This window comes from Abrus precatorius, unplaced genomic scaffold, assembly GCF_003935025.1.
Source record: "Abrus precatorius isolate BTA unplaced genomic scaffold, Abrus_2018 Scaffold3, whole genome shotgun sequence".
Taxonomy (NCBI): Eukaryota; Viridiplantae; Streptophyta; class Magnoliopsida; order Fabales; family Fabaceae; genus Abrus; species Abrus precatorius.
In genome coordinates this window covers 11,434,060-11,461,052 of record NW_020874373.1, presented here as the reverse complement: position 1 = coordinate 11,461,052, position 26,993 = coordinate 11,434,060, and the positions used below count along the sequence as shown (strand labels likewise).

Genomic DNA, 26,993 nt, shown 5'->3' with positions numbered 1-26,993 from the left:
TTATACAAGAGTCAATAGACAAAATTTCTTCACATAAATACTAAAATAATAAAAAATTCATGAATAAAAACTAAAACTATTATTTAACTTAAATCAATATTAGTATCTTCTATTGACCTCGATGAATTTATTTGTCAACGGAAAATATTATATATATATATATATATATATATATATATATTGTTTTATTAATTTTTATGCAAGGTTCAAAATTACAAGTTCTCTCGTGATTGCAATTGCATTACAACATAAAAATTACATCATTGCTTTACAGTTCTAAAAATTACATAAAATTATGTAAAGTTGCGACCATGTTCAAATGTGCAAAATCACGACCATGCAGTTGTAGTAACATATTAATTAGTTACGGTTGCGAATATTTTGGAGTGTGATTTTAAATATTAACTTTATATACCAAACACTAGAAAGTAGGAATACAGAACCAAGAAGCCTAAGATGCCATGCTTAAGAAAGTGGATGAAAATAATAGAAGTGCTCATAGTTTGGTATAAATTATTTTTGAGGTAAAAAATTATTCGATCTGATTAAAAGATTTTGGTTAGATTTATTTGACAAAAATATTAAAATTGAATTAATTTAATTTAAGTTTTTTCCATTTAGATTGAACTATTATTTCAGTTCTTGTCTTATTTTGTCTTACTTGGGTTTTCATTGAAGATATAACCTTTATTACAAAAAAGTCAAAAGCATGAAATATATATATATATATATATATATATATGCACATATATATATAACTTGTTAAAAATGTTAAACCTCATTATAAATCATAATTTAGTCTAAATTATAAAATAAAATTAAAATACAAATAAGTTCAGTACAAATATATTGTAAGTTAACAACTATATATGAATAAAATTTAAAAATAATATAAAATTAGACTTATAATTCAATCTCAAGTAAAAAAAAAAACCTACAAATCAAATCAAATAAAAAATGTGTATTTTTTATAGTTAACATTTCGTTCAATTCTTATATATATAAGACAGTCTCAACACTATGAAAAAAATATATTGATTTATAAAGCTACAAACATGTTGGCTTCTCCATTAATATGGCAAAAAATAAGGGTTTATTTTAAGATGGCTACTACCAAGGTTCTTTTTCATATATTTATCATAAGAAATTGTAAGAAGAATATTAAAAAAACACTCTTTACTGTATTTAAAAAATATATATTATTAGTTAATGATTAAAATTTATTAAAAACTATAAAAATACAAGGAAAATATAATTAAAAAAAAGAAGACCAATATATATTTTTTATAGCTTTTAATGAATTTTAATTAATAATTAAAATTATGTTAAAAAATGTGTTAAATATTATATTACTAGTCTTCGCTTATTTTAATTGTTTCAATCACTGCAACGAGGTCCATATGCATGCTGTTGGATTCAACAAAATCATTTCTTCCCAGTCAAAGTAATGCTTTCACAAGCTCCCTAAAGCCTAGCCAATCATTTCATCCCACTTCCAATGACCACTACTAGTACCTAGATCAAGATTCATTCACTAAAATTCAATTATTGAAGCAAAATGTGATTCTAAAACTTTTAAAAATATAAAACAACAATGTTTGTGCTAATCATCTAATTTGTCACTATGTATGAGGACATAAATGAATCATTAGCATTGAAAGTAATGATTGATATAAATTTAATGAATTTGAATAATAATTGCAATAAAAAGAAACAATATAGTTTGGGAGTTGAATGATTTAATTCTTCAAAATATAAAAAGAAAAATTAGATGGTTCATATTTTATTCTTTTTTTTTCTTATCTTATGTACTAAGTGTGCATAGGTTAAAAAGAACGTTAAATATACATTTTTTTATATATTTTAAATTACTTAAAAGAATAAATATAAATATTTTCAACTCCTTAACCTATACATCTAATGTGTAAAAACAAAAGGAAAAGGTACCTAATTTCAAGAAAATTATCTTGTTTCTATCCATTAATCGTCTGGAAAGGCAATCTAAAATGAAACAACTGTATTATAATATTTAAATAAGTTAATAATTGAACCACATGATAGAGCTTTACAATAGTTGCATTTTTATAAGTGGTGTTCTTTGCTTCTAAGGTATAATTGATGAGAATGAGATTGTATGATCATGATTTATATTATTTTGCCGGACAGGGCTTTAGTGGTGAAGAATTGCTTCTGTATATCCTCTAACTAGTCTTTGATTTGGCCATGCGAAGCAAGCCATGTGCACTAGACTAATTATTAGGGGATTTTGTATGGATGCTTCCTTATTGCCCCCACGTCATCAAACATGGAATTAACTATGCTTGGAATCTTAAGTAGAATTGCTCAACATGCCAAGAAATGACAAATAATATATAGTGCTTTTTAATAATTATTAAGCACATCTCTCCCTGATCTCTCTCTCAAAAAAAAAATCTTTAAAAAAGAAACATTAATCATGTAGAAAAATGAATTGATGTTTTATTATTAAAATTAAAATATTATGTAAATAAAAACTCTATGAAGCACTTTTAATAAACTAAGCAATGATGTTAACCACAAGCATGTTACATAAGCACCAACACAAACGGTGCAAGGGGTATTCTCATAAAGAACTATACACAGATTAAAATATGTTTTTATTAATTAATTTGAATCACATATTTACATTAAGATATATGATTTATATTTAAAAAATATTAGTTAATTTTAAATTTTAAAACAAATAAAAACAACTCAATGTAAATCATTACATTATCACATTCTTTAAAAACTGATACGTAATCTATATATTATAATTGACTCATTATTTTCTTATTCTAACTCTCAATAAAAGTATTAATTAATAAAGCATATATCATCTGTTTTTTATATGCCACCACGCATCTTCTGTTTGCTATAAGCGTTAAAGATGGTGGAATATTTAGTTCTATTTTTCTTGGTTCTTACTACGATTCATTTATTTAATGACCAAGACATGTTTAGTGGGGAAAAAGAGGCTATAGGATGGGTAGTTATCTTCTGTGCAACCACCTGGTTTATATGGATATCAAGGAACAAGTGTTGTTTTCAACAGTATCATGGTGACTCATTGAACATTCAAGTTCAATTACTATCATGGGACATGCTATCTTCAGGAGCATTTCTTTTCTTGATGTTCCGTTTCAATAATGTTGGAATACCTTGGCCAAGTAGTGTTTGCAAATGTCAATTTAAAAAATCTATTTAATCCGGTGCTAATTTTAACCCATGCAGATTAGAGCTAAAAAGTCTTACGAACCAAAAAGTCCATCAATTTATAAGTCTATCAAGATTAGTATCAAAGTTTGTGAGTTAAAAAATTTATACATTTTAAAAAAAATTAGATTTAAAAAAACTATATACAAATTACAATAATTATTAAAATATTTAGTAAAAATATTTATTTTATATAATATTTTTTATAATAAACTTGTATTTCAGTAAAATTACTTAAAAAAATAAAATAAAATTTATATAATATTAAATATTTATATTGATTGTTGTTATTAAATATAATTAATAAAAATAAAAATTATTATATAATTTTAACAATTTTTTATATAATTTTTATCTATATTAGTGATAATTATTAAATAATTGTAATAATTTTTTATATAGTTTATAAATAAATTTTAAAATATTATTTGAGTATTAACTATAAATTTTTTATTCAATAAATTTTTTATATTATTATTTTTCTTAATTTATTTTCATAAAAGTATTAAAAATATTATATATATATATATATATATATATAGGATTATATTTTATTTATTAAAAAAAATCTATATATTCAATAGATAAAATCACAATAAACATATAAAATTGATAATAAAAAATAACACTGAAAAAATTTATTAAATCTAGTGAATGAAAATTAATATATTAAAAAAAGTAAATAAACATTTTTATCGTTGAAATTATAGACATAAAATATTTTATATTTAAAATTCATGGATGTAGAAAAGTAACATGTGAACATAGTAAGAATTAATAAATGTTTACAAATTTAAATTTTGATTAATCTTATTTAATAAAATTTATATTTAAATTAAATTAATTTGTGTTTCTAAATTTTTATCTTAATAAAAAATTTGTGATAAAAATTAATATAAAATTTTAAACTAAATACAATATATATATATATAATATTTAATTTTATTTTATACATTAATTTATTATTTTAAACTCATAAATATGTGTAAAATTAACACATTAATGTAATGAAAAGAAATAATATATATACGATAAATTAAAATACATACTTATATATTACATATAAATTGATAAATTAACTAATAATTTAATTTTTTATTTATACGTTAATTTATATAGATATTTACAAATTATTGAATTTCAAATGTATATTAACAACTGTATTTTTAATAATAAAAATTTATCTATACCTATATATTTATATAAAATTTATTAAAATTAATCATTTAAGATTTTACATATTTATATTTATATTGAAAATAATCATACCATATATAATTCTAAGTTATAAATGAATCTATAATTATTAAAATTTATTAAATAATATTTAAACATACTAAAATTGATTAAATTTATTAAAATAATTATTAATTAGTATTTTATAAAATATTATTTTATCATTTAATTATTATTTAGTTAAAAATATTTAATACTTATTCTTAATTAAAATCATAAATTATTTTATAATATTAAATAAATGCAAAAACTAAATTTATTTTAATTTTATGATATAATTATATTTTATATTATTTTTATAATTAAATTTTAATATATTGACTAAATATTTTTTATTTTTAAAAATATTTTTTATATTTTAAATATAAATTTTAATTTAATTAAATAAAATAATTTAATGAATATTATAAAAAATGATATAATAGTTATGACTTACTTTATAAAATAAGTGGACTAGTCCACTCCTAATTCTGATTTTAGTTTACTATTTTTTTTATTTTAGAATTTAAAAATCAATGTAAATCTACTAATTATAAAGCTTTTAAAAATAAACAGAATTATATAGGAGATTGATAGAGAAAGGCTGAGGGCTTGACCCATTTTAACAGTTATAACCAATAGCAGCCTGCATTATTAATACTTTGTGACATTATATTACTTTTTTTTTATATTCCTCTATTTTATTTGGTCTTGTACAAATGGATGTGTTTTATTTTATGAATTTAATTTTGATGTATTTTTATAATGTCAATAATTTAATATATTTTTATATTAATTATCATAAAAATTGAAATTTTGTGCTTATATGCAAATTTTAATTCGATGACAGTGTAAAAACAAAAGTTACGCTGTTGGTGTATTTTAATTAAACTCTTTATTTATAATTTTTTTGACATTACATTAATTTTTCTTAATTCATACCATTACATAAAAAATTAAGAGAAATGTGTAATAATGAGAAGATGATACAATACTGCATCATAATATAAATTAAAAGAGATTTTTAAAATATCAAAACAACAAAAAATTCTTATAAGAGGATAAAGGCTTTAGAATTCATCATATATCTAGACAAATTAATAGAGGTGGTAATTTCTTCACTAATTCTGGACATTCACTAGATAATAATTTTTATATCATAGATAATTGTAACTCTGAGCTTCTGAAATTAAGAATGACATTTAAGGGATTTATTCCCCTGTAGAACATTTAAATGATATTATATTAAACATTATATGGCTTAATTATTAAGACTGAGACATGAAAAAAACTTAATCATAAGTTAATTACTAGAACATATCTAAAAAACTTACATGATCCACCGCATTGACATCATTGGATGGCGTATATGGTTTGTGTGATTAGTCGTCAATTAAATTTAGGCAATGGAGAGCACACATTTTGCTTGGCTAGCCAGTTTGGTAAAGGCCTTTGCTAAAATATTGTGGGTTAAGTTTGGGTGGTTGTGGCAGAATAACAAACTGTGAAACAATTAAGAACCGTAGAACGAGAAAGAAAATAAGGAAACGGGGAAGGCAGTATTAAATACGTCGAGGGTCAACATTCACCTGCAGGAATACGCGCATAGTTGACAATTGACATTCACCTCAGCACCGTTGCGTCCGAACCAAGACGCGCTCTCGACGGTGCTTTCACCTAACCTACTCCGTGGGTCCCACCTTTTCCCGAACCACAGCTTCGGAGATATCCCTTTCGCCCCTCTATAAATCACGCTTTCTCGGCTCGCCTCGACGCGTAACTCTCGCTCGTCGTTAACGAAATTTCTCAGGTAATTTCTCTTCTCTCTCTGATCTATTTCTGGTTCCGAGGGATTGTTTTGAGTGAGTGGAATTTCGTTTTTCTTTTTCTTTTTCTTTTTCTTTTTCTTTTCTTTTGTATTTTGGGGGAAAATGGAAACCTTGAGTGATTCGTTTTTGTATCTGTTTTTTTTCCTGTAATTGCGCGGAAATTAGTGATTTATTGTAAAATTTGTTTGATTGATGCTTGGAAACAAATGGATTCGGGTTTTTCTTTGTTTGAATTTCAAGGTTACGAAATTTCAATTAGCCAGCGACTTTATTGCCTCTCTTTTTTTTGGAATATTTTATTACGTAACGATCTTTACTCCGAAGGAGTCAAAAGAGAGGTTGTTTTGAATTCTTTTATCAGAGATCTGACTTTTTCTGCTAATTGTTTATTTATTTTATGTATGATCGAGGTTTGTTGTTCCATTTGCCAAATTGATGGAATCTTGATATCTCCCAATATAGATATTCGAAATTACTGATGTGTTGAATAATCCGAATGTAATGCTCTTGTAGGCGGAAGATCCATTTTTATACTCGAAAATTTATGTTAATTTCTTGTTTGATAATTTATTTTTGATTCTTGAATCTTGATCCTTGTTAACACTGGTGCTGCTTGGTTCTTGTTGATTTACTTATGGCGCAGACAAAGACAAAGATCAGAATCGTTGAATCAAGTTAAGCAGGATGGCATTAGTCTCTGGAGGAAGATCAACACTGAACCCCAATGCCCCTCTTTACATTCCAGCTGCCTTCCGCCAAGTGGAGGATTTTTCTCCAGAATGGTGGGAGCTGGTAACAACTCTAAAATGGTACCATGACTACTGGCTCAGCCAGCAACAAGAAGATGAAGAAGGCTTTTATGTAAACGGTAGTGAGGAAGGTAGCAATGATGTGGTTGATTTGCTACCTGATGCATTTGATCTTTATGCTGGTGAAGATCTTTCTGCTTTGGATGCTCAGTTTGAAGAGTTTCTTCAATCTTCTGAAAACCAAGGTAAATAATTTGTTGGACTTGGAGAGAGTGTATAGGCAAAGGGGATCATTATGTTTCGAGTTTTGAATTCAAAATTCAAATTTAAGAGTGTTATGTTATCTTTATGAAGTTTGAGCTTGGTTTTCATTCGCTAATAAGAAGGGGCTTTAATTATATTTCAGAAGAAACTCGACCCAACACTTTTGTGGAGCCAGAGCATGGACCAAAGTAACTGCATGAGGCTGAATGTCAGTCACGGCCTTAGCTTGCGGTCATTTAGCTACTGTACCATGTTATCGTTAGCTTTAACTTTCTGTTAACTCTTGTATAGAGGTTTCAAGTTACAATCTAACCTTCTCTTGCTTTACCAAATTCTCTGGTAAAATATGGAAGGAAAAGTAAAATTTGTGACTATATTTCGTACTGATGTAAGAACTACTACAAGTATTCAAATTACAAAAATGAAAAAAGACAAACAGTTCTCTATTAGGAATTGTTTTCTCATGACTTTAAACCTTAATTAAAATGGGCACGTTCTCTGTCAGCTTCATAGTTGCCAAATTTAAGGGGGCATTCGATGCGCTGCTGTGATTCTTAACACCCAATTAACTTTAGGACGTAAAAATCAAAGTGCTTTGACATAAATCCGCCTCAGATTGTCAGCAGAAAGGAGTGGCACCTTCATAAAACATGACAAAGCCATGTCCAAGAGTAAATGTAATTATATTCCGACTCCTCTTCTAGAGATACTCTAATTCTCCTGCCTTGTGGAAAGGCCATGAATACATAAAATTTAATGTATTCATATACATAAAATTTGAAAATCTATCACCCAAAATGTAGATATTACCAATTTATGTACATTAAAGATGCAGATCTTAGTCTTACGACTCATTTCAAAACTACACAATCACCGACTGTGACACCTGGCAGCGTGGATGCATTTTATCTGATTAGTTGGTGGGGGTAATCACACCAGCTAGTTGAATGAAATGGGTGTAAAAGCTTAAGCTGCAAACATGTTATTGCCTCTGCAACACGTCAGTTCAATTACATCCTTAATGAAAGTCAAGGGGCAAAATTCTTTTCATGCGGAAAGCCCTGGCCCTGTCCCCACGTATTCCGTATCCTCATCTTCAAGTTGTTTCCTTCTTTGAGCTTCAAGTTTAGTTTGGTTGCCAATAGCATCAGAGATGGCTTTTGGTAACCAAAATCCTGGTTTCTCAAGGAATGGGGCCCGGTCAAGAACCAAAGGTTCTCTCTCAGTTATTTCAACTCCATCAAAGGCCCACAATTTCAAGGTTGCTTCACCTTTGAGACCCAAAGAGAACCAACCTAAACCCGCAATTGCTATGTCAATGCTGTTGACGTCCCAACTAGATCCAGACACTTTTACTTCCCTTTCTTCCCAGGTTCCTAATTCAGCAGCTCGGTCATTACCCATGGGAGGCTGGAAAAAGAATAAAATTAAATAAAATTAAATTAGAGAAAGCATAGACCAACGTCCATTTCAGAAGAAAGATGATAAAGCACAATTTTATTTTATATCATCCAAGCTATATATGTTGTCATTTTAAATAAAAATTTATTATTAATTAATTTATATATAGCTTGTATGATATAAATTAAAACTCCTCACATTCGGAATCTTTGTCGTATAGCTTCTGCAAGTTTTAAATTCTAGAGGACTATTAAAAAGACATTGGAAGAAGTTTCTGTTCATTAATGATTTAAATTAGTAATAACTAACGTTTAACATTTTTTCATACTGTAAACTGCAAATATTGTGCGGGTTATATGTTCTGAAGCAACGAGTTATTTGATTCATAGATTGTAAAAATGTTTCAGCTCCTAAGCTTCTATGGTAATCCTAACTTACACCCTGTTGATATGAAACTTCTATAAAAAATATAAGATCCAACTAAACCTAAAAACTCAAGAAACCAGATCATCTGCAGTTTTGGCAGGAACTACGTCCTGCAGTGCATTTTCACTTAAGCGAATTTAACATAAAGTAAATTTGGCTTAAGCCAAAAAAATTCGTTTGAGCGAATTTAGTAAAAAAATGATTTTTGCTTAAACCAAAATTGAGAAAAATTTCAAAATTTCATCTTCTTTCTCTCTAAACTATAGAAACTTCGAGAAACTTTGTACAAGATCATATAGTCACACTTTATGATCATACAACAAAAACTTAGGTGTTTCAAAACATGTAATATCACAACTATTTCTCAATCAATTCATCAAAATTATCATTCCAGTATTATCAAATGGCGGAAATGGCAGCTCCATGGTGGCTTGCGATGGCAGATTTCAACCCCGCCGTTACATTGCCTCCGTTAAATGGCCTTTTTGTATCGCGGCGCCATGGCGGTAACAGCGGCCATGACAGAAATTTGTGAAAAATGGCTGATTTTTGTTATTTGGGCCCAAATCCAACCTGGTCCAAGGCTGACCCACGCATAAAATAAGATAAGTCTCTCTTCTCCGTCACTCAAACCCTTCTCCCTATCTCTCATCTCTCTTTTCTTTGCTCATCTCCCATCTTTGCTCGTCTCGGACCCCTCTCTACCATCATCTTTTTCGATTTCTCTTCTCCAATTAGTCTTCTCCGACATCGGTCTGCCCTAATCTCAGATCTTTCTCTTCTCTGACCTTCTCTGTTTTGTTCTGTTCACTGGGGCGACATTTCCTCCATTTTCGGTGACGTAAACCTCCATCTCCAGCTACCCTTTTTTTTCGGTAGCCATCTTTTTTTGTATTTCCTCTCTCTTGCAGTTTTTTCTTTTATTTCTTCATTTCTGTTTTACTCTTTCCATGTTTCAATTTTCCTTCGTCCACATGTATGCTTTTTCTTTGTTTATCCTCAAAAAAACCCATTATCTTTATTTCAGCTTCTCTTAACATACCTCAACAAGAATCTTCATCATCAAGAGCTTCTACGCGATCTGACCCAGGATGGAAATGCGCTCATTTGTTGAAAGAGGGTGATACAAACAACATTGTATGTAACTTTTGTGGAAAAGTTATGAATGTTGGAATCACTAGAGTGAAACAACATTTGATTGGAAAGAAAGATAATGTGAAAGCTTACCCCAAGTGTCTTGAAGAAGTTAAAAAAGAGATTGAAACATATCAAAAGGATAAAAAGAGTCAAAACAACTTTGAGATGCCAAATGTGACAAGCTTTGAAAGTATAAGCTATGATGAAAGTAAGAATGAAGAGAATACCCAAACACATAGTATTGCCATGGGTAATCAGAAAGGGCCAATGGATTTGTTTTGTAGAAAGCTATAAAATGTAATTGAGAAAAGGAAAAAGTTAAAATTGAGGCAATCAAATATAAGAAAAGTTTGTGACAAAGAAGCCAAAGCAAAGGTCCATCAATAAATAGCTCGATTTTAGTATCAAGCTGGCCTTTCATTTAACCTCATTAAAATGAAGAGCTTTCAAGAAATGCTTACAACTGTTAGTGCTTTCGGTTCAAATTTATCAGCTCCAAGTTATCATAATATTCGAGTTCGACTTCTAAAGAAAGAGTTAGAATATACCAATTCTCTCATGAAAGATCATAAGAAACAATGGAGCAAACATGGTTGTTCCATCATGTCAGATGTATGGACCGATCGAAAGCAAAGATGCTTGATTAATTTTTTGGTCAACTCTTCTGCTAGGACTATGTTTGTGAGGTTCATTGATGGATCTAATTTTGTGAAGACCGGTGAAAAATTATTTGAGATGCTTGATACTCTTGTGAAAGAGATTGGAGAAGATAAAGTTGTGCAAATGATAACGGATAATGGAAACAATTATGTCTTGGCTGGTAAGATGTTGGAAGCGAAAAGAAATCTTTATTGGATTCTTTGTGCAGCTTATTGCATAGATTTTATGCTTAAAGATATTGGAAAGCTTTCCTTGATAAAGACGATAATTCAAAAGGAAATATCGGTTGTTAGCTTTATCTACAATTATTCAAGTACCTTGAGTTTATTGAGAAATTTTACAAACAAGAGGAAATTAGTGAGACATGCAGTTACTCGATTTACAACTTCTTTTTTATCATTGGAAAGGCTTCACCAAGAAAAAGCAAATCTTAGAAAGATATTTACTTCTAAGGAGTAGTGTAAAAACAAGTTATCAAAGGAAGTTAAAGGAAAGCAAGCAACAAAAATTCTATTAAATCTTGTATTTTGGAATAATGTGGTATATATTTTGAAAATTATGGCTCCTCTTGTTTGGGTGTTACGTTTGATTGATGGGAAAAGAAGACCAGTCATAAGGTATATTTATGAAGCAACGGAGAAAAGTAAAGAAGCTATTATGAAGTCATTCAAAAATAATGAAAGTAAATACAAAAATGTGTTTGCAATCATTGATAATAGATGGACTAGTCAGCTTCACAGTCCATTACATGCAGCTGGTCACATTTTAAACCCGAAATTTTACTATGACAACCCTCAAATTAAATTTGATTTAGAAGTTACAAATGGGTTGTATAATTGTATCAAGATGTTGGTGCCAAGTCAGGATGTGCAACAAAGCATACTACTTAATTACCAATTTATAAGTGCGATGGTGGTCTTTTTGGGTCTAACTTTGCAAAATCACAAAGAAAAAACTACTAGGAGGAAGGGTAGGAAAGTGTCAACTGCTAGTTAGTTGTTAATATGGTTAATAGATTCTATAAATAGAGTTAGATTCTAGATTGAGGGGTGTGTTCTCTTTTCTGTAAGTTGTGTTAGGGAGAATTCATTCTTTGTTCAGGAGCTGTGAGCTTGGGGGGGGGGGGGGTGTTCTTGTAATCCTACCGCTTTCTAAAGTGATCAATAAAATAGTCAATACTATACAGTCTTTTTTTTTTCTTGATTTTACTTCTCAGAACCTTAACATTCAAAGTCCTAAATGAGCTCAAAAGGTTGACTAATATTCTTTTATCTACACAAACAATTTACTGTACAACGTGCCCTTTTTCAACCAGTTCCCCAAAGAATGTCTTTGCATTTATAATGCATTTCTTTGCAGAATAAAGTCAAATTGATTTCCCCTTTTCAATCTGATAATCACAAAGATACCAGACTTTTTTTAGCTAAAAGTAAATCCAATTAATGAAACCAAATCTTTCCAGATTAATAAGGAGGAGTAGAAAAGTGATTATTATCAGAACACTATATTTCCAGAAACAAACGGTAGCACCTCTCCCCACTTTGAAGTTTACTACTGTTTCAAGGAATCTGAAGTTCTGAACCCTTGCAAAAGGTTTTGAGTTTTGAACAATCAGATTTCTCATAATTTCTGACTCAAGAAGTTGATCATTTATCACCAAAAATCACTATATCTAGCTTCACTGCAGTCAACCATTATATCAATGAGAACTCAAGCAAATCCACCAGAGCAAACTCATTTATCAAGACAACATTAAGCTCCTTCATATTCCAATTCAAATATCTAAATGTTAATCAAAGTGTGATTTTCTTTTGTTTCCGATATTCTGATTTGGGAAAAGTTTGGATGTTTGAGTATAATTTAAGTTTATTTATTTAAAAAAGTGTCATCCTCTTTTCTAGAGTTAGTTTTCTTGAGAATATTAGTGAAGTTTGATTTACAAAGCAAAGATGATTCCAGCATTTCTAAATGCCAACATTGCTAAGAAACAATTGCATATGATGTTCAAAAATCACAAATATGTACAGGTGAATTCCCCTAACTACATTCTTCAACCCCCTCCCCCAGCCTCCAGACGGGAAAACTAAAGATATGTTTCTTGGTAGATTCTTGGTATTTACAATAGCTAAATATAGACTACAGACACCATGCAAAATCTTATTTTCTATCGAAGGTTAAGTGAGAACAAGACCATTGAGGGAGATGGAAAAAAATAAAGATTAAACAATCAGTTATAATTGTTTCATGTAGGAAATCCCTTCTTACCGAGTATATATTAAATCGTCACTAGCTTATAATGGTTACTTGAGTTTATTTAGATGGAACTAGGTGTGAGCAAATTAACCAAATGAAACGAACGATGACCAAGCTATGGAAAAAATAGAGTTTTCAACCTCATCAGTAAAACATAATATTGAGACTTGTTTAATTTGGTAGGAAAATTGGAAAAAGTTTACCTGCAGCCTAACACCAACATGATTACTCCAAACCTCATCGGCATTTTCGATTTTCCCCATGTGAAGGGAAACATTTGGTGATGCCCAAACTGTGACATATATTGTTTCAACAGAGGATTCAACAAGGTCAAGTCTCGTTAAGCCACCGATGTGGACAGCCTGCCCTACCTGTAAATTAAAACCAGCATGTAAGATTCTAAGTTCTAACTGCATCTCTTTTTCTTGAATATCATACTAATACACATACAAATCTTGTAATATCAATTCAGTACGCATATTTATGGTTTAACATCTTCAACAACCAAATAATGTTCATAATGGTTGTATCTTGTTTAGTAGCCAATGAAAACATAATACTTGAACAAGAACATTTCTCATTTATGTTAGCTCTTAACTTACGAAGATGCACAAAACACATATATAATCTATGCAGGAAAATAAAAGCGCTCCTGACCATTCAAATCCAGGATAGAGAACAGGAACAGCAAAAAGTCACTTGCCTTAATTCTATATGTCCGTGGCCGAAGTTCCTTCCGTATCTCCACCATTTTTTGCTCATCCCGGTTCAATCTCATTGATATTAAATATGGATGCAAGAGCCCTGGAGTGTCAAACATCTTCGTCTTAGCCGGCAAAATTCCTGCAATTCTCAAGATCCCAAGTGTTGTCCCAGGAATTGCAGCTTCTGTGAGCTTAGTAACTTTGGCTCCTTCTTTCTTTGCAAACGCATTGATCAGAGTAGACTTACCTGCATTTTGAGCTCCAATTACCCACACATTCCCTCGAGGGCCGCTCAAATTCTTTATAAAGGATAACAAATTCCTTACTCCTAAGTCCTTTCGAGCACTGACCATATAAACCCCATTTAACTTTGGTGCACCTCCATACCTTGCACGGTTTCTAACCCATCTATCTAACCTTGTAGGAGAAACCTGGGAAGGAAGGAGATCAACTTTTGTCGCCACTAGAACAAGCTTTGGCAACTTCTTGGCCTGTTTCATGTTATCCTGCATTTTATCCAATGCCTTAAACAATGATTTCACCGCGGTTCTAGGGAAAGAACCATCAAAATCAACACAATCCACAACCATGACAACAACAGTAGCACTTCCACTACCAGAAGGATTCATCAACCGAGTAGAAATCAACCTATCGAAATCAAAATCTGGTATCAAATTCTCAACTGTCTGGTTCTTAACCTGGCCATAATTTCTCAAGGAATGACACCGAGCACACACAGTAACCTCTTCTTTCACCTTCTCAGCCTCCTTAGCCATCTTCTTCTTCTCAGCTTTGGACACCTTCTTCTTCTTTATCCTCTCCAAATACTCCTCAGTAATGTTACCATAACCAACCCCTGCAGGTGCAAACCCATCCAAATCCTTTTCATCATCATCATCTTCCCCTAGTAACTTAGCTTCCCACTCATCAGAATCCCAATCAAATTCATCTCTTAACCCCTCAATTTCTTCTCCAAGCTTACTTTCACTTCCATCCACAAACCCCACTTCATTATCATCATCATCTTCTTCTTCCACATCATGAAACCCATCATCCTCTTCTGTAAACTCTTCAACTTTAACCTTCCTTTGTTGATAATACCCAGGAAGGTTAGGGTCATTATCTTGCATGAAGACTCCACAACCAGGGCAAATAGGTCCACGAGCTTCATCTTCATCCCTTCCCTCACTCAGAAACGGGTTTTTACCATCTCTCTTTGGCGTGGTTCTAGCAAGAGTTGAGTCACCGTTCACCGCAAAGGAAATAAATGACGAAACTTTCTGAAAGCGGTTGCTATTATCTACACTCAGAACACATGAAAACGCAAATGGGTATCAGAAAAATAACGAACAAATCGAAGAGGATTGATTAATGAAGTGGCTTACCTTCGAAATGGCGCAAATTTGGAACTGCGTGTTCTTGCCTGTTGTTGCTGAAGATGGAAAGCTTGGAGCTGAGCTTAGTAGAAGGAACAAAAATCGTAGACAACAAGATAGCCATGACTTGGAGGTCAGAGATAACTTGTTAGGGAGCACAAGCACGAACAGAGAGGGAAGGGGTAAAAGCCAAAGCAAGGCGTTTTCGCAGTGTTCATCTTCAAAAGGTATTTTAATTCAAGTTCAGGCTAATGTTTCCATTTGATTTAAAATTAATAATGTTTATATCTAATTCTTCATTTAGCAAGCCTATAAAGTATAGCTACATTTGGAATGATAAAATATAAGATTTGATTGGTAAATTATTATTATTTTTTGGTAAATAATTAAATTTTGTTTGGAACATTGATGAGAAATTATTTATTTTTAAGAAATTTTATAAATTTTATTACTTTTATTTTTAAATATTATTAATTTTAATGGAATTAGGACATGATTGATTTGCTTTTTATATTTAATTGCATAAAATAATTAGTTTACGTTATTTTTAATATATTAATCAGGAATAAAAAAAATTACATTTTAATAAATTATATGTTAAAAAATTGACATATTCTAATTTGTAGTTAATAAAACTCAAACTCGTTTATTTAAATATTTTAAAACAGTGATTTCGAGGACGTATACACTATACAAATAATTTTTTGTAAATAATTTTTAAAAATAAAATTCATTTTTTGTTTAGTTATAATTTTAAAAGCACTTCTCTTCAAAAACTACTAAAAAGATATTAAAACATCTAAAAGAAATATTTTTAACTTTTGATATTTTCACAGTCTCAAACAAGTAAAAGAAAAAGTCCAAATTGAAAATTTAAAATCCTTTTCTCAATAAATAATCGTAAACAAATGAGTCTAATGTAAAATAAAGTCCTCACAGTAATTTTCACATAGTCTAGAAGTATTAGGACACAGAAACAAAAGGAAAGAGAATTTAACATATCAATGTAACATTATTGAATTTGCATAAAGTTATGAATTACCATACAATTTAAAATTTGATCTTTTAAACAATTTTTATAACTAAACAAAATGAATAATGCGATAATCAATTATTAAATAGTTTTTTTAATTACATTAAAGTATTTATATGAATAATTTTAAATAAAATATATTTAACAATTATTGTTTTCTTATTATGTTACATAATTTTGTATACATTGAACAATTATTATTAATTTAATATTATACAAAATATTTATTTAATTTAATTATATCTCTAGTTCTTATGTTTTAACTTATACGTGATTTTGATTATTTTATTTTAATATTTATATTTAATTTTTCTATTTTTTTAATTATTCAAATTCCTCTCCTACCACAAGATTCTATCCAATAACAAACAAAAATATAATAAAATATATTATATTATTAATTTATGTAAAATTTTAAAAACATAAACGGAATAATTAAATAAAATGTAATAAATTTATTTATTTATTTTTATATTATTTATTAATTTATAAAAATTAATTAATAATATTTTTAATTCTATTATATGCTATTAATTATTAAATAAATTTTTTAAGCTGGAGACTTAATTTAAATAATAATAAAATATTAAAAATTAAACATGAACAATGCAATTTTAAAAAACTGAAATTATATATAAGTTGAAAAAAAAGATACAAAGTGTAATTAAATATTTTTTATCAATAATTAAAATACTTTTTATTTAAATAGCAAAAAAATAATTTTTATTTATAATTTATACAGTTTATTAAATTTTAAAATGATTATATAATATTTTTAAATTTGTATTCAAAACATATTTTTAATTTAACAAAACTCACGTGTAAGAAATCTTACAAGTTAATATAAAAGCAAGCTTTTAACATATTAAAAATAAGGAAGAATGTAAAAATTAAGGGATAATGATTTAAATAATCTTAATTTTAAAAATAATTACCAAAAAAAAAAAAAGTTATTCCCTGTCTGGGACAAATTTTTGTCACATAAACATCTATTTCGTATTTAAACCAGACGAAATAAATTTTTAATTTTTTTATTTAATAGTTTTGCCCTAAATTTGGACAAAATCCATAAAATTTGAATTACACTTTCCCGCTCTGCGACACGTGGGCCAATCATGTTGTTTCGCCTATGAGTCAGACGAAAAGGTGATTTCGTCTAACGTAGGAATGAAAATACGTGATTGGCCCACGTGTTGGCGGAGCGACGGACCCTGCGTCTCCCTCTTCCCTACTACCCTCTGTTGTTTCAATCACGCACTTCCTCCATTTTTTTCGTTTAACGAGCTGGGTGGGTATTTTGTTATTGTTTGAGCGTGATTCGTGAGTGAGATTGGTAATCCATTGCAGAATCGTGTTTAGATCTGCTTGGTTTGCAACAATTGAATGTGTTTTTGGATAGAAAGGTTGAGGAGGTTGAGAGAACTGCACAGTTTACTGTAAACGGAGAAGAAAGCTAGTTGGAGAAACACCGCCACCGTCCAAACACCTTTAGAGTGATTGTAATTAGTTGAGGTTAATTATTGATAATTATATAATTTAATAAACGATGACCAATAAAAAATAAAAAACAAACAACTTGTTAATTAGTGTTGTTATTGTATGATAAATTTTAATGATTATAGGTTTTAATTAATATGGTAATTTATTTTGATGTACTAAGTTAAAAAAATTGTTAAATATAGGGAAAAAATTCATAAAATATATATACATATTTCTAGACAAATTACTAATTTATTTAGTCAAATTTTAAAAATTGGTTATGAACCATTGTATTTGATTTTTTTTGTATTCCACTAAAAAAATATTATAAATAGATTTTGTATTTGAATAATGTGATAAGTTAAGAACACATTGTGGTATTATACGTCATGCTTGTTATGAATTTTTTTCGTATAATTTAGATTCAAATTTAAAATGTTGACCATATTATTTTTTATAGATAATTGATATTTTGTATATTTGAGTTGATAACATATTATTTGTAAGTCATAAATAAAAATGGTTGAAAATTATCTAAACAATGAAACTAACACACACGTATGTATAAATTTTTTTTGTAGATGGCGTCATCTTCAGAACAGAATAGAGTCATTCATTCTGGACCAGAGGATCCTTCATTATTGCACTTACAAAATATTCACGTGTCTGAACATATATGGAATGATCGAGATCATCCTATTTTGAAAGTTAGGAAGAGCCAATTTATTCCAATTGGTTTGGATGGTGTTTCAGAGGAGATCTTTCCACATTTAGAGCTTGCAGGATTTATATGTCAGTTCCCATTAGACCTCCCGTTGATCACTGCATTAGTAGAAAGATGGAGGCCAGAGATACACACTTTTCACTTACCTTCAGGCGAGTGTACACTTACTTTGCAGGATATATTAGTATTGTTAGGCTTATGCATTGATGGAAGACCTGTGATAACTCCTATTGGAGGTAATTATGCTGATATTGTTTCCCTTATTCTTTCAATGTGCTAGCGTAATTTGGTTCTGCAAACGTAGCATTTTATACTTCATTTGTGCTGGATAAAAGGGGACAGCGAAAGGGAGTTAACTAGCGGGCAATAATGGTTTCGTCTCAAATATGAGCGAAACCATATGCATTTCGTCTTACATGTGGACGAAATCAATAAGATGCAATGTTGACACTTGACCATAGTTTTGTCTCTCATTTATACGAAATCATTGACACATGTCGTCATATAGAGTGTTTCGTCTCTCTTTTATACGAAATGATTAATTAAAAAAAAATAATTAATTTTGTCTGATTTAAATTGAAATAGGTGTTTACGTGGCAAAAATTTACCCCAGACAAGGAATAACTTTTTATTTTATTTTATTTTGATAATTTTTTTTAAAATTAATATTATTTAAATTATTTAACAAAAAATTAATGTATATTACTTCACCTTTCAATGTGAAATTATCTGAAAGAATAAAAAACAAACAAGAAAAATAATTGAAATGATGTACAAATTAAAAAATCAGGAACCAAAATATCTAATAATGTAATTTTCCTTTAAATGCTTACTTAGTCCATTTTAGAATTTCGTGGTTTTCCCCCTTTGTTACGCTGAAAATTGGAATAGGGGTTGGATTCTAAATCACACGTCAAGTAGTAAGTTAGTAGGAGTTTTATTTTTAAAAGAATAAAATGTCGTTTATGCCACTGAAATTTGAATATATTATCGGCACGCCCACTCCTTTCAGACTCTATATAATACAGTGCTTCTTCGGCAACTAGTTAAACCAAAGGCCAAAACGAAAAGAATTATGGCGCCAAAACGAAAACCTTCACTACCAATCTCCATCGGTGAATCTTTCAAACCCTAGAATTCCAAGACTTCCATTTCAATATTCGTTTCTAACTTCGATTTCCACATTCTCAGGTAACTGCGAGATTACGGTAGAGGCCAATCGTTTCACCTGCTGCTCCGATTCTGACAGTATTGTAATCTCTCTGCCCCGAAGCGGAAAGATCAAAGTATCAGGTATTTTAGACAATGCTTGTTTCGTTTCTTACTAATTCTTACGAACACAGTTGAGTTTGAGTTTGAGTTTTTTTTTTTATTATTTATATGATTAATGATTTTTACTAATGTTTCCTTTTCTTTTTCTTTTTTCTCGTTTCTTTAAACAGTAGTAGGCGACGTGTCTGCAAAACACGGAAACGCTTCTGAGGATTTCAGGTCCGGAGATAAAGGTAAAATGCTACATTAGCATACATGTGATTTATAAATATTACTTTCATGTAAGTGTGCAGTTAATAGTAACTATTAGATGATCATTATTTATAATGTTTGTTATTTGGTTTATACGTTTATACTTTCATAGATCACGAGTTTGTGCTAGTTAATCCTAAAGATGTTGATGGAATAAGCAAGTCCTACCTTCAGGTAACACCCTTTACTGTGTTTGCTTGTGTCACGCGGGTCTCTCTCCACCCTTATTTAGTAAATTTTAAAACTAGAGAAAGCTACTTAAAATACCATTCATGGCTTACACATTTTTGTAAAAATTTTATAGTGATATAAATTTGACCCTGCCATTTTTTCCCATCCGAAATGTCTCTGTAAATGGGTTTGCAGGAGGTATTAAAGATGTATATGACGGAGCTACCTGGAATGAATTATGCTGCGAATACAGGAAAACAATCAAAGTTTCTTGAGAGATGTGTGACTAATGGGTATTAGCTACTTCTCATTCTTCATGTTTTTCTTGCGTGTTTATAATTATTCCCGGCAGTGTGGCTGCTAGTTCATTAACTATTACTATTTAACATTTTTTTTTTCCCACAAGTTTGTTTATTTGTGTCTGGGAGGTTATTTTAACCTGGTTTAACTGTAGGCTTTGCTTTGTCTGGGTGTTTTTTTTGGCTACTTGAAAGATGTAAGAAGCTTTCAGTTATTAATTGTATATTCTTGCAGGAAATACAGAACACTACTTCTGAAATCCGCTTCTGTTGAAAATTCGGGAAAGGTAATATATTTCTGCTAGACGACTCTATTTAAGTCGCATCGCAAATTGGAGCACGTGTTTTGTATTGGATTTGGTTTCTCTAATGTGAGGGAATGTGTAAAATGAGAAAGTAAAGGTCTATCGACCATTTATTTTAAGTTATTTATATTTATAAAGTACTTCAATTTAAATCACAAGGTGAATAAAACTTCATTTTCTCACTTTACACATTCCTTCACTTCAGAAGAGCTCAATCCGTATTGTATCAGTGTTATATTTGTAAGCCCATATTTTTTGGACGTCTAGGGCGCATCTATAAGTAACGTATGCTGCATTATCCTATAAATTAAACTTATGGACAATGCGTTAGTCATGCTACGTTTACAAATTATAGTAAAGCATGTGCTTAAAGCGAAAACCTAACAATTTTAGTACTGTTTGATTGTGTATTGTATCAAATGACAATATATTTAGGCATAATCGATGGAATGGTTGGTTTTACAAGTGGGTTGACATTGTGTCAACGATTTCCCTGATTGGCCTGGAAATAAAAGGAAAAAATGTTTCTAACTATCATCTAATGTGAGCTACACAACCATGCTTGGCAGTGGAAACAAAAAAATTATAGCGGCATATGTATAGATTAACTTAACTATTGACATTTTACAGGTTATAGCTGCAATCACATACCAAATCATCTCTGCTGATACAGAATATGCTGAGATCCCGCTTGCAGCTGTCAATTCAACCCATCAACGGAAGGTCTTTCATAATTTTTACATTTTCTTTTAACTGTTGTCTATGTTTAAATGGTTAGGTGCTCATAGTAAACAAGTTATAATTTATGGTTCAAATAAAGATAAGGTTTCTTTCTCAGTTAATTATTAGTTAATATCTTGCAGGGTTTTGGTCATCTATTGTTTCTAGAACTACGGAAGAGACTTCAAAGTGTTGGCATACGTTCTATTTTCTGCTGGGGAGACAAGGAATCTGAAGGATTTTGGCTTAAACAGGTAATTAATAAAAGAAAATTATCTGAAAGCTTGAGCAGATAGTTTAGGCATTATAGAAAACGTTGGCATTTATGCAAAGAGAATTACTCAGTGATATCAAAACCAGTATTATGGTGCCTATAAAAGGTGCTCCTTAGTTATGATGTTACAATGTTGCTTTGAATTGCAACTGCAGGGTTTTATATCAATCGCACAGGTTGATACCAAAGGAAGAGCCCGCAGGTTACCTGTAAAAGCTGATATTCGAAAATCATTATGCTTTCCTGGTGGTTCAACTCTGATGGTATGCCACCTAAGGAAAGAATTCTTAGCCGAGGATGCTAACTCTGTGAAGTGTCTTCCCTCACAGCTTCATCAGAATTCCTTTACATCTGCCATTGCTGAAGATGAGCAACTTGAGTTTTCAGGACAATTACATGTTGATTTGAAATTTCCAAATAGATCTTCCCATAGGACAGAATCAGATAAAAGGGAACCTAAGGCCTTGGTGAAAGATGGATCCTCAAGAGAATATGACAAACTCGGTGGTAGGACATCGTTCTGTCTGTCCCCCATATTTGCAGTTGTGATTATTTTATAATTTCAATGATTTCTTATTTTTTAATTACAAAAAAGTAGTAAACAAATTATCTTTTATATGAATTAATTGGTTTTTTTCTGTAATTTTTGTTGTAATCTCTTACACTCTGAACAGGATTTGACAGTCACAATCCTAAGTACTGCTGCAATGACATTGTTCCTTTTTCCAAAGTAAATGATGGCCGGCATGCCGCTTGTGCAGAAAGTTCGCAGGATGGAATTGATGGTAATGTGAATTATTGTTCGCATTCTACAAAAGGTGCGAAGAGGGCCTGGGAGGCCTCTTTATCCTCGTTGAAGTCAAAAAGAGTGAAGGGAAGCCAGTTGGTTGATTGTCGATCAGATTATAGCTGGGGGTTTATCTCAGAAACCGATAAGGTCAACCCGTGCTTTGTAGAAATTCCTCATGGTGATCCTTCTTTGACGACGACGAATTCTGAAAAATATACACAAGGTTATTTGTATTCAGAAGCTCCCATCAACAAAGGACTTCTATCGACTACACAATGCTTTAGAATTATGTTGATGAATATCGCTGATGATGCTAAGAAAACACAGCTTACAAAGGTGTGCTTAATTAACCAACCATTTTATGAATGCTTTCGTAAATTGATGGGGGATATTTTTTCTGTCTTTTTTTAGAGACTCGGTCTCTTTCTTTTCAACGTATTGACATTCTCTCTTTTTAAGCTTTTGTTTCTTGCTGCTGGCAGGAAAAATAATTTGAAGCTTTCAATTTCTTTCTTTTAGTAATGGGCTAGAATCTTGAATTACTCCAATGCAGAGGTCTAGATTTTTTTAGCAACCATTAGACATTCGTTCTATGTATAGGTGATTGAAGACCTTGGTGGAACTATTGTCGACGATGGGAGTATGACCACACATGTTGTCACGGGAAAAGTGAGAAAAACTCTGAATTTTTGTACCGCCCTCTGTTCAGGGTAGGTCAAAATTATAATTCCAAATGTTGGCATGCCCAGTTTCATACTGAAATTTTATTTATAGTTGAAATCTAGTTTTAGTTGCATTTTGCAGCTAGTTGAAATCTTGACGTCTCTTGGTTTTTTAAATAAATTCTGGAACTATTTTATATTAAAAACAACTTTTAATCAAAATCTTACTAAGATAGCTATTGGATAAACAAATGATTTTAGCCTAAAAAGCAATCAAATCGAAACGTGCCAATATTGTTTTTATAGTTTGATTCTTATGAAGTCGTTCTTTTATTCATTGATGTATGCCCTATATACATTTTTGTATGTATAATTCATCATGTTGATTATTTATAACAAGGAGATCTTGATGACTGCACAGTGCTTGGGTGGTCTCATCAAGTTGGTTAAAAGAAAGTTTTCGTGAAGGCAAATTTGTTGGTAAGGTGGACCAAACTTTATTCTCTGTCTAATAATTATTCAGAGGATAGCTTACGCACTGAATTTAAAAATGAATATGCAGATGCACTGCCTCACATACTGAATGATAAGGACTATCTTCTGAAGTACAGATGTGATTTAAAAACTGCAGTTTCCCGAGCAAAAGCCAACCCCCATGCTTTATTTAAAGGGTATAATATATGTATCGCGTCTCATGTTCAAACTCCTGCTAAAACACTGTCTGCAATTGTCAGGTCCGCAGGTGGTAATGTAAGTCTAGGCTTTTTTCTAATGCTGAAATTTAAATTTAAGCCAACCTGATACAGTGCTGCATCTGGCATTTCACATCATTTAGACATGCTTTTATCTACATCATGATACACCTTATTCCCATAACATAACTATCTACATTCTATTTTCCTGGGGCTTTTTTGTAACTGAACCTCGCCTTTTATCAAATTCCTATTATTTTTGTATTAGGTTGTTAGCGGACTTGAGAAAGTAAATCTAGCATCAACAACAATATTTGTGACATGCGAAGAAGACACAGAAGAAGCAATGATAGCTGCAAGGAAAGGTATACAGACTTTCAGTAGTGAGTGGTTTATGAACTGTGTCATGAGACAAGAGCTAGACTTGGAAGCTTCCCAGTTTGCAGAGTCCTTATGAGGATGTGACAAGCCCATTGATCAATATGATTCCCATTGATCAATATGATTTGTTACATAAAAATTTCTCGCTGTTTTTAAGAGTCTCTGCGTTTCATTTTTATAAATGTGACTAGTTTTGAAGAAAAAGCGTATTAACAAATTGACGAACATCGATTCTATGTAAGTACGTATCAAAGTTAGGACAAAAGTCATTGGATATTTAGCTGTAGAGATGTTATCATTCAAGTGATCATAAGAATAATTAAAATTACCTTTATATGTGTTCTATTTTTACAATCATATTATGTAATAAAATGTATGCTGATCTCATATGGTTAAATGTATCTATAAGCATGTGTTGGGTTCTGCGTATAATTGCGAGTCGAGATTTAAGCACTATAAATGTCTGCTGCATTTCCTTTTATGCTACTTCTTACTGTTTGGCAAATATCTTCTCTTATCCTTTTGTGGCACTGGGATGGCAGTAAGTATGGAAATAGGTCAGTACATATTAAACTTCTCCTAAATAGACTTTTACTATTTAATAATTTTAAAATTTGAGTTTGACATATTAATTATTATAAATTTTTTATTAAGTTTAGTATAATTTTTTTAAAAGTTATAATTTTTTTAAAAGTTCAATTTGATCTATTAACTCTTAGTAGTCTATTTTGTATTTAAGTTTTTAATGTCATTAAACTTTTTTATAAATAAGTTATTGAAATATCTTAAAAAGCATGCCTCTGAAAATATTATAAAGCTTATATCTCAATAACATATTAAAAATGGTTTAGGATGTTAAATATTTTAATAAATTTATATATTTTTATTTATCATTTTCAAATTATATATTTTATTTAAATAAGTAAATAAATATATAACAAATATAATTAAATAAACATTAATTTATAAATTATTAAGCAAATTAAGTAATATAAAGTTTCATATAAATAGATGAAATTGTTTTATTCTTCTCAAGATATTTTGTTAAACTTAAAAGTAGGGGGAAAAAGTGAAAAAATAGTTACATATTAAATTAAAGAAGCAATAAACAAACTAGCATTATATTAAATTATATGCAATATATATATATATATATATATATATATATATATAAAATTAAAGAAAATAATAAATGAGATGAATTAACAATAGACAATGTAAATATAAATGAGTGTTGTGTATAAGATGAATCATACAATAGTAATGTAAAAATATTTTAATATAGAATGCTTTTTCTTTCACGACACTTTAACTCAAAAAAAATTATGATTTCTAATTTAAGATTTTATTTGTTTTAAAATTTTATTTATTTAATATAATATTATACATATATTATATTTATATATAAAAATTATTTAATGTTATTATAAATTTTGAGAGTTTTAAATAGGTGATTTTATCAGTTTTGATAAGTTTTTTTTTTATAAATTTAATTAATTAAGTATTTTAAAATTTTTAAATTAAATCTATTATTTAAATAGATTAAATTAAATTGAACTTTAAATAAGCATAACAAATATAGTCTATTTTTAATCAATGCCACATGTTAAATAGTGTTTCTTATTATATTAAGTTTTCATTTAGCATATACAGTAACTTAGAAACACACTCTTCTAAAACATTAAACTAATCAGATTAGTTTAGCACGTTAAATAATAGCGGTGCATTTTGTAATTTGTAGTCTTTCACACTATCAGAAGGCGACCCATTTGTCAACATGAATAGTTGCAATACTTGCCCAAAGCCTGAACAGTAGAATGCAAAAAGAATACATGCCTTTGCATTTCAAACCTACTTGAAATTGGGCATAAAGTATATTCATTTTCAAAGCAAACATTGAAAATTCAATTTTGTCCTTCACAATATCACTTTGGAAGCTTACGTTGCTGGAACAATCAACTTCTTATTGCCTTTGTCTTTCAAGTAGAAACCTTTTGAGTTTTTTTTTATAGGCATTGACTACATCTATGATATTTGGAGGCAAAAGCTTAACACAACTTGATTAGAAGAGAAGGTTGCACAATCGAGTTGTGCGAAAATCGTTGGTTGATCTCAAGAGTATATACAAAATACAAAATAATGGTTAGTTTTTCAATGACTAGTTTGTCATAATATATTATAAATGTAACAAATTTAGTTCTATTAATTTTTCAATGAAATAACTTGTTTGAAACATTAAAATGTGGATAGTGTGGGGACTAAGTGAATCGAGGAATGCAGTACACTGGAATGCTAAGACAAACTAGTGGATTTAGTCTCTCATTTTTCATTTTCATTTATTACATTCAATGTTATTTATTTCCTACATTTGTACAAGTTGACGGTCTTTCTGTTCAATTTCTTGATTCATCAGTTTTCTTTATTGTTGTTATGTAATTATTAGAAAATATATATTAAAACAAAAAAAAAATGAACAATTTATGAAAATAATTTATAATTTTTATAGTTTTAATTTATTTCAATAAATTTTTTTTATATAAATTATTAAAATAAATAAATTTATTTTAATAACTTTTATACTTAATTGCATAAATTATCATCGAATGAAAAATGCTTATTATAAATTAAGCGGTATATGTACCGTTAATTGTTAAGTCTCGTCAAGCAAATTCCACCTGAGTGACTGAATAG

The 26,993-nt window shown here is 29.7% G+C and overlaps 4 protein-coding genes across 7 annotated transcripts; 3 read left to right on the top strand and 1 right to left on the bottom strand.

Moving 5' to 3' along the window:
- The first annotated feature begins 6,224 nt into the window (after positions 1-6,224).
- LOC113861314 (protein EARLY RESPONSIVE TO DEHYDRATION 15) lies at positions 6,225-8,886 on the top strand. 3 transcript variants are annotated; one of them, XM_027494054.1, is made up of 3 exons: positions 6,225-6,259; positions 6,922-7,272; positions 7,434-7,735. In XM_027494054.1, the coding sequence occupies exons 2-3, from the start codon at positions 6,963-6,965 to the stop codon at positions 7,481-7,483; spliced, it is 360 nt and encodes a 119-aa protein (XP_027349855.1). In that variant the 5' UTR covers positions 6,225-6,259; positions 6,922-6,962; the 3' UTR covers positions 7,484-7,735. The 3 variants fall into 3 exon arrangements, with proteins under 3 accessions (XP_027349855.1, XP_027349857.1, XP_027349856.1); XM_027494055.1 differs by lacking the exon at positions 6,225-6,259 and adding an exon at positions 6,316-6,616 and having other exon boundaries at positions 7,434-8,886; XM_027494056.1 differs by having other exon boundaries at positions 6,225-7,272.
- Positions 7,555-15,498, bottom strand: LOC113861313 (GTP-binding protein BRASSINAZOLE INSENSITIVE PALE GREEN 2, chloroplastic). Its single transcript, XM_027494053.1, has 4 exons — positions 15,258-15,498; positions 13,872-15,172; positions 13,372-13,539; positions 7,555-8,701 (listed from the first exon to the last, which is right to left on the bottom strand). Exons 1-4 carry the CDS (start codon positions 15,370-15,372, stop codon positions 8,339-8,341), a joined length of 1,947 nt encoding a protein of 648 aa, XP_027349854.1. The 5' UTR covers positions 15,373-15,498; the 3' UTR covers positions 7,555-8,338.
- A 2,843-nt stretch (positions 15,499-18,341) lies between these two features.
- LOC113862176 (protein MAIN-LIKE 1-like) lies at positions 18,342-18,764 on the top strand. Its single transcript, XM_027495298.1, has one exon. The coding sequence runs from the start codon at positions 18,342-18,344 to the stop codon at positions 18,762-18,764; it is 423 nt and encodes a 140-aa protein (XP_027351099.1).
- Positions 18,765-19,538: 774 nt separating this feature from the next.
- Positions 19,539-24,727, top strand: LOC113863697. 2 transcript variants are annotated; one of them, XM_027497354.1, is made up of 14 exons: positions 19,539-19,599; positions 19,676-19,777; positions 19,927-19,989; positions 20,121-20,182; positions 20,375-20,472; positions 20,714-20,765; positions 21,414-21,506; positions 21,647-21,757; positions 21,933-22,284; positions 22,452-22,903; positions 23,168-23,277; positions 23,651-23,709; positions 23,792-23,979; positions 24,190-24,727. In XM_027497354.1, the coding sequence occupies exons 1-14, from the start codon at positions 19,560-19,562 to the stop codon at positions 24,376-24,378; spliced, it is 1,971 nt and encodes a 656-aa protein (XP_027353155.1). In that variant the 5' UTR covers positions 19,539-19,559; the 3' UTR covers positions 24,379-24,727. The 2 variants fall into 2 exon arrangements, with proteins under 2 accessions (XP_027353155.1, XP_027353156.1); XM_027497355.1 differs by having other exon boundaries at positions 19,560-19,599; positions 19,933-19,989; positions 24,190-24,378.
- The last annotated feature ends 2,266 nt before the right edge of the window (positions 24,728-26,993 follow it).

Coding starts and splice junctions, on each gene's coding strand:
- LOC113861314 (XM_027494055.1), top strand. CDS start 6,963: ATGGCATTAGTCTCTGGAGGAAGATCAACACTGAACCCCAATGCCCCT. Junction 7,273..7,433: donor TCAATCTTCTGAAAACCAAG/GTAAATAATTTG, acceptor ATTATATTTCAG/AAGAAACTCGACCCAACACT.
- LOC113861313 (XM_027494053.1), bottom strand. CDS start 15,372: ATGGCTATCTTGTTGTCTACGATTTTTGTTCCTTCTACTAAGCTCAGC. Junction 15,173..15,257: donor AAATTTGCGCCATTTCGAAG/GTAAGCCACTTC, acceptor TTCTGAGTGTAG/ATAATAGCAACCGCTTTCAG. Junction 13,540..13,871: donor CACGGACATATAGAATTAAG/GCAAGTGACTTT, acceptor TTTAATTTACAG/GTAGGGCAGGCTGTCCACAT.
- LOC113862176 (XM_027495298.1), top strand. CDS start 18,342: ATGGCGTCATCTTCAGAACAGAATAGAGTCATTCATTCTGGACCAGAG.
- LOC113863697 (XM_027497354.1), top strand. CDS start 19,560: ATGGCGCCAAAACGAAAACCTTCACTACCAATCTCCATCG. Junction 19,990..20,120: donor TTTCAGGTCCGGAGATAAAG/GTAAAATGCTAC, acceptor ATACTTTCATAG/ATCACGAGTTTGTGCTAGTT. Junction 21,507..21,646: donor ATTCAACCCATCAACGGAAG/GTCTTTCATAAT, acceptor AATATCTTGCAG/GGTTTTGGTCATCTATTGTT.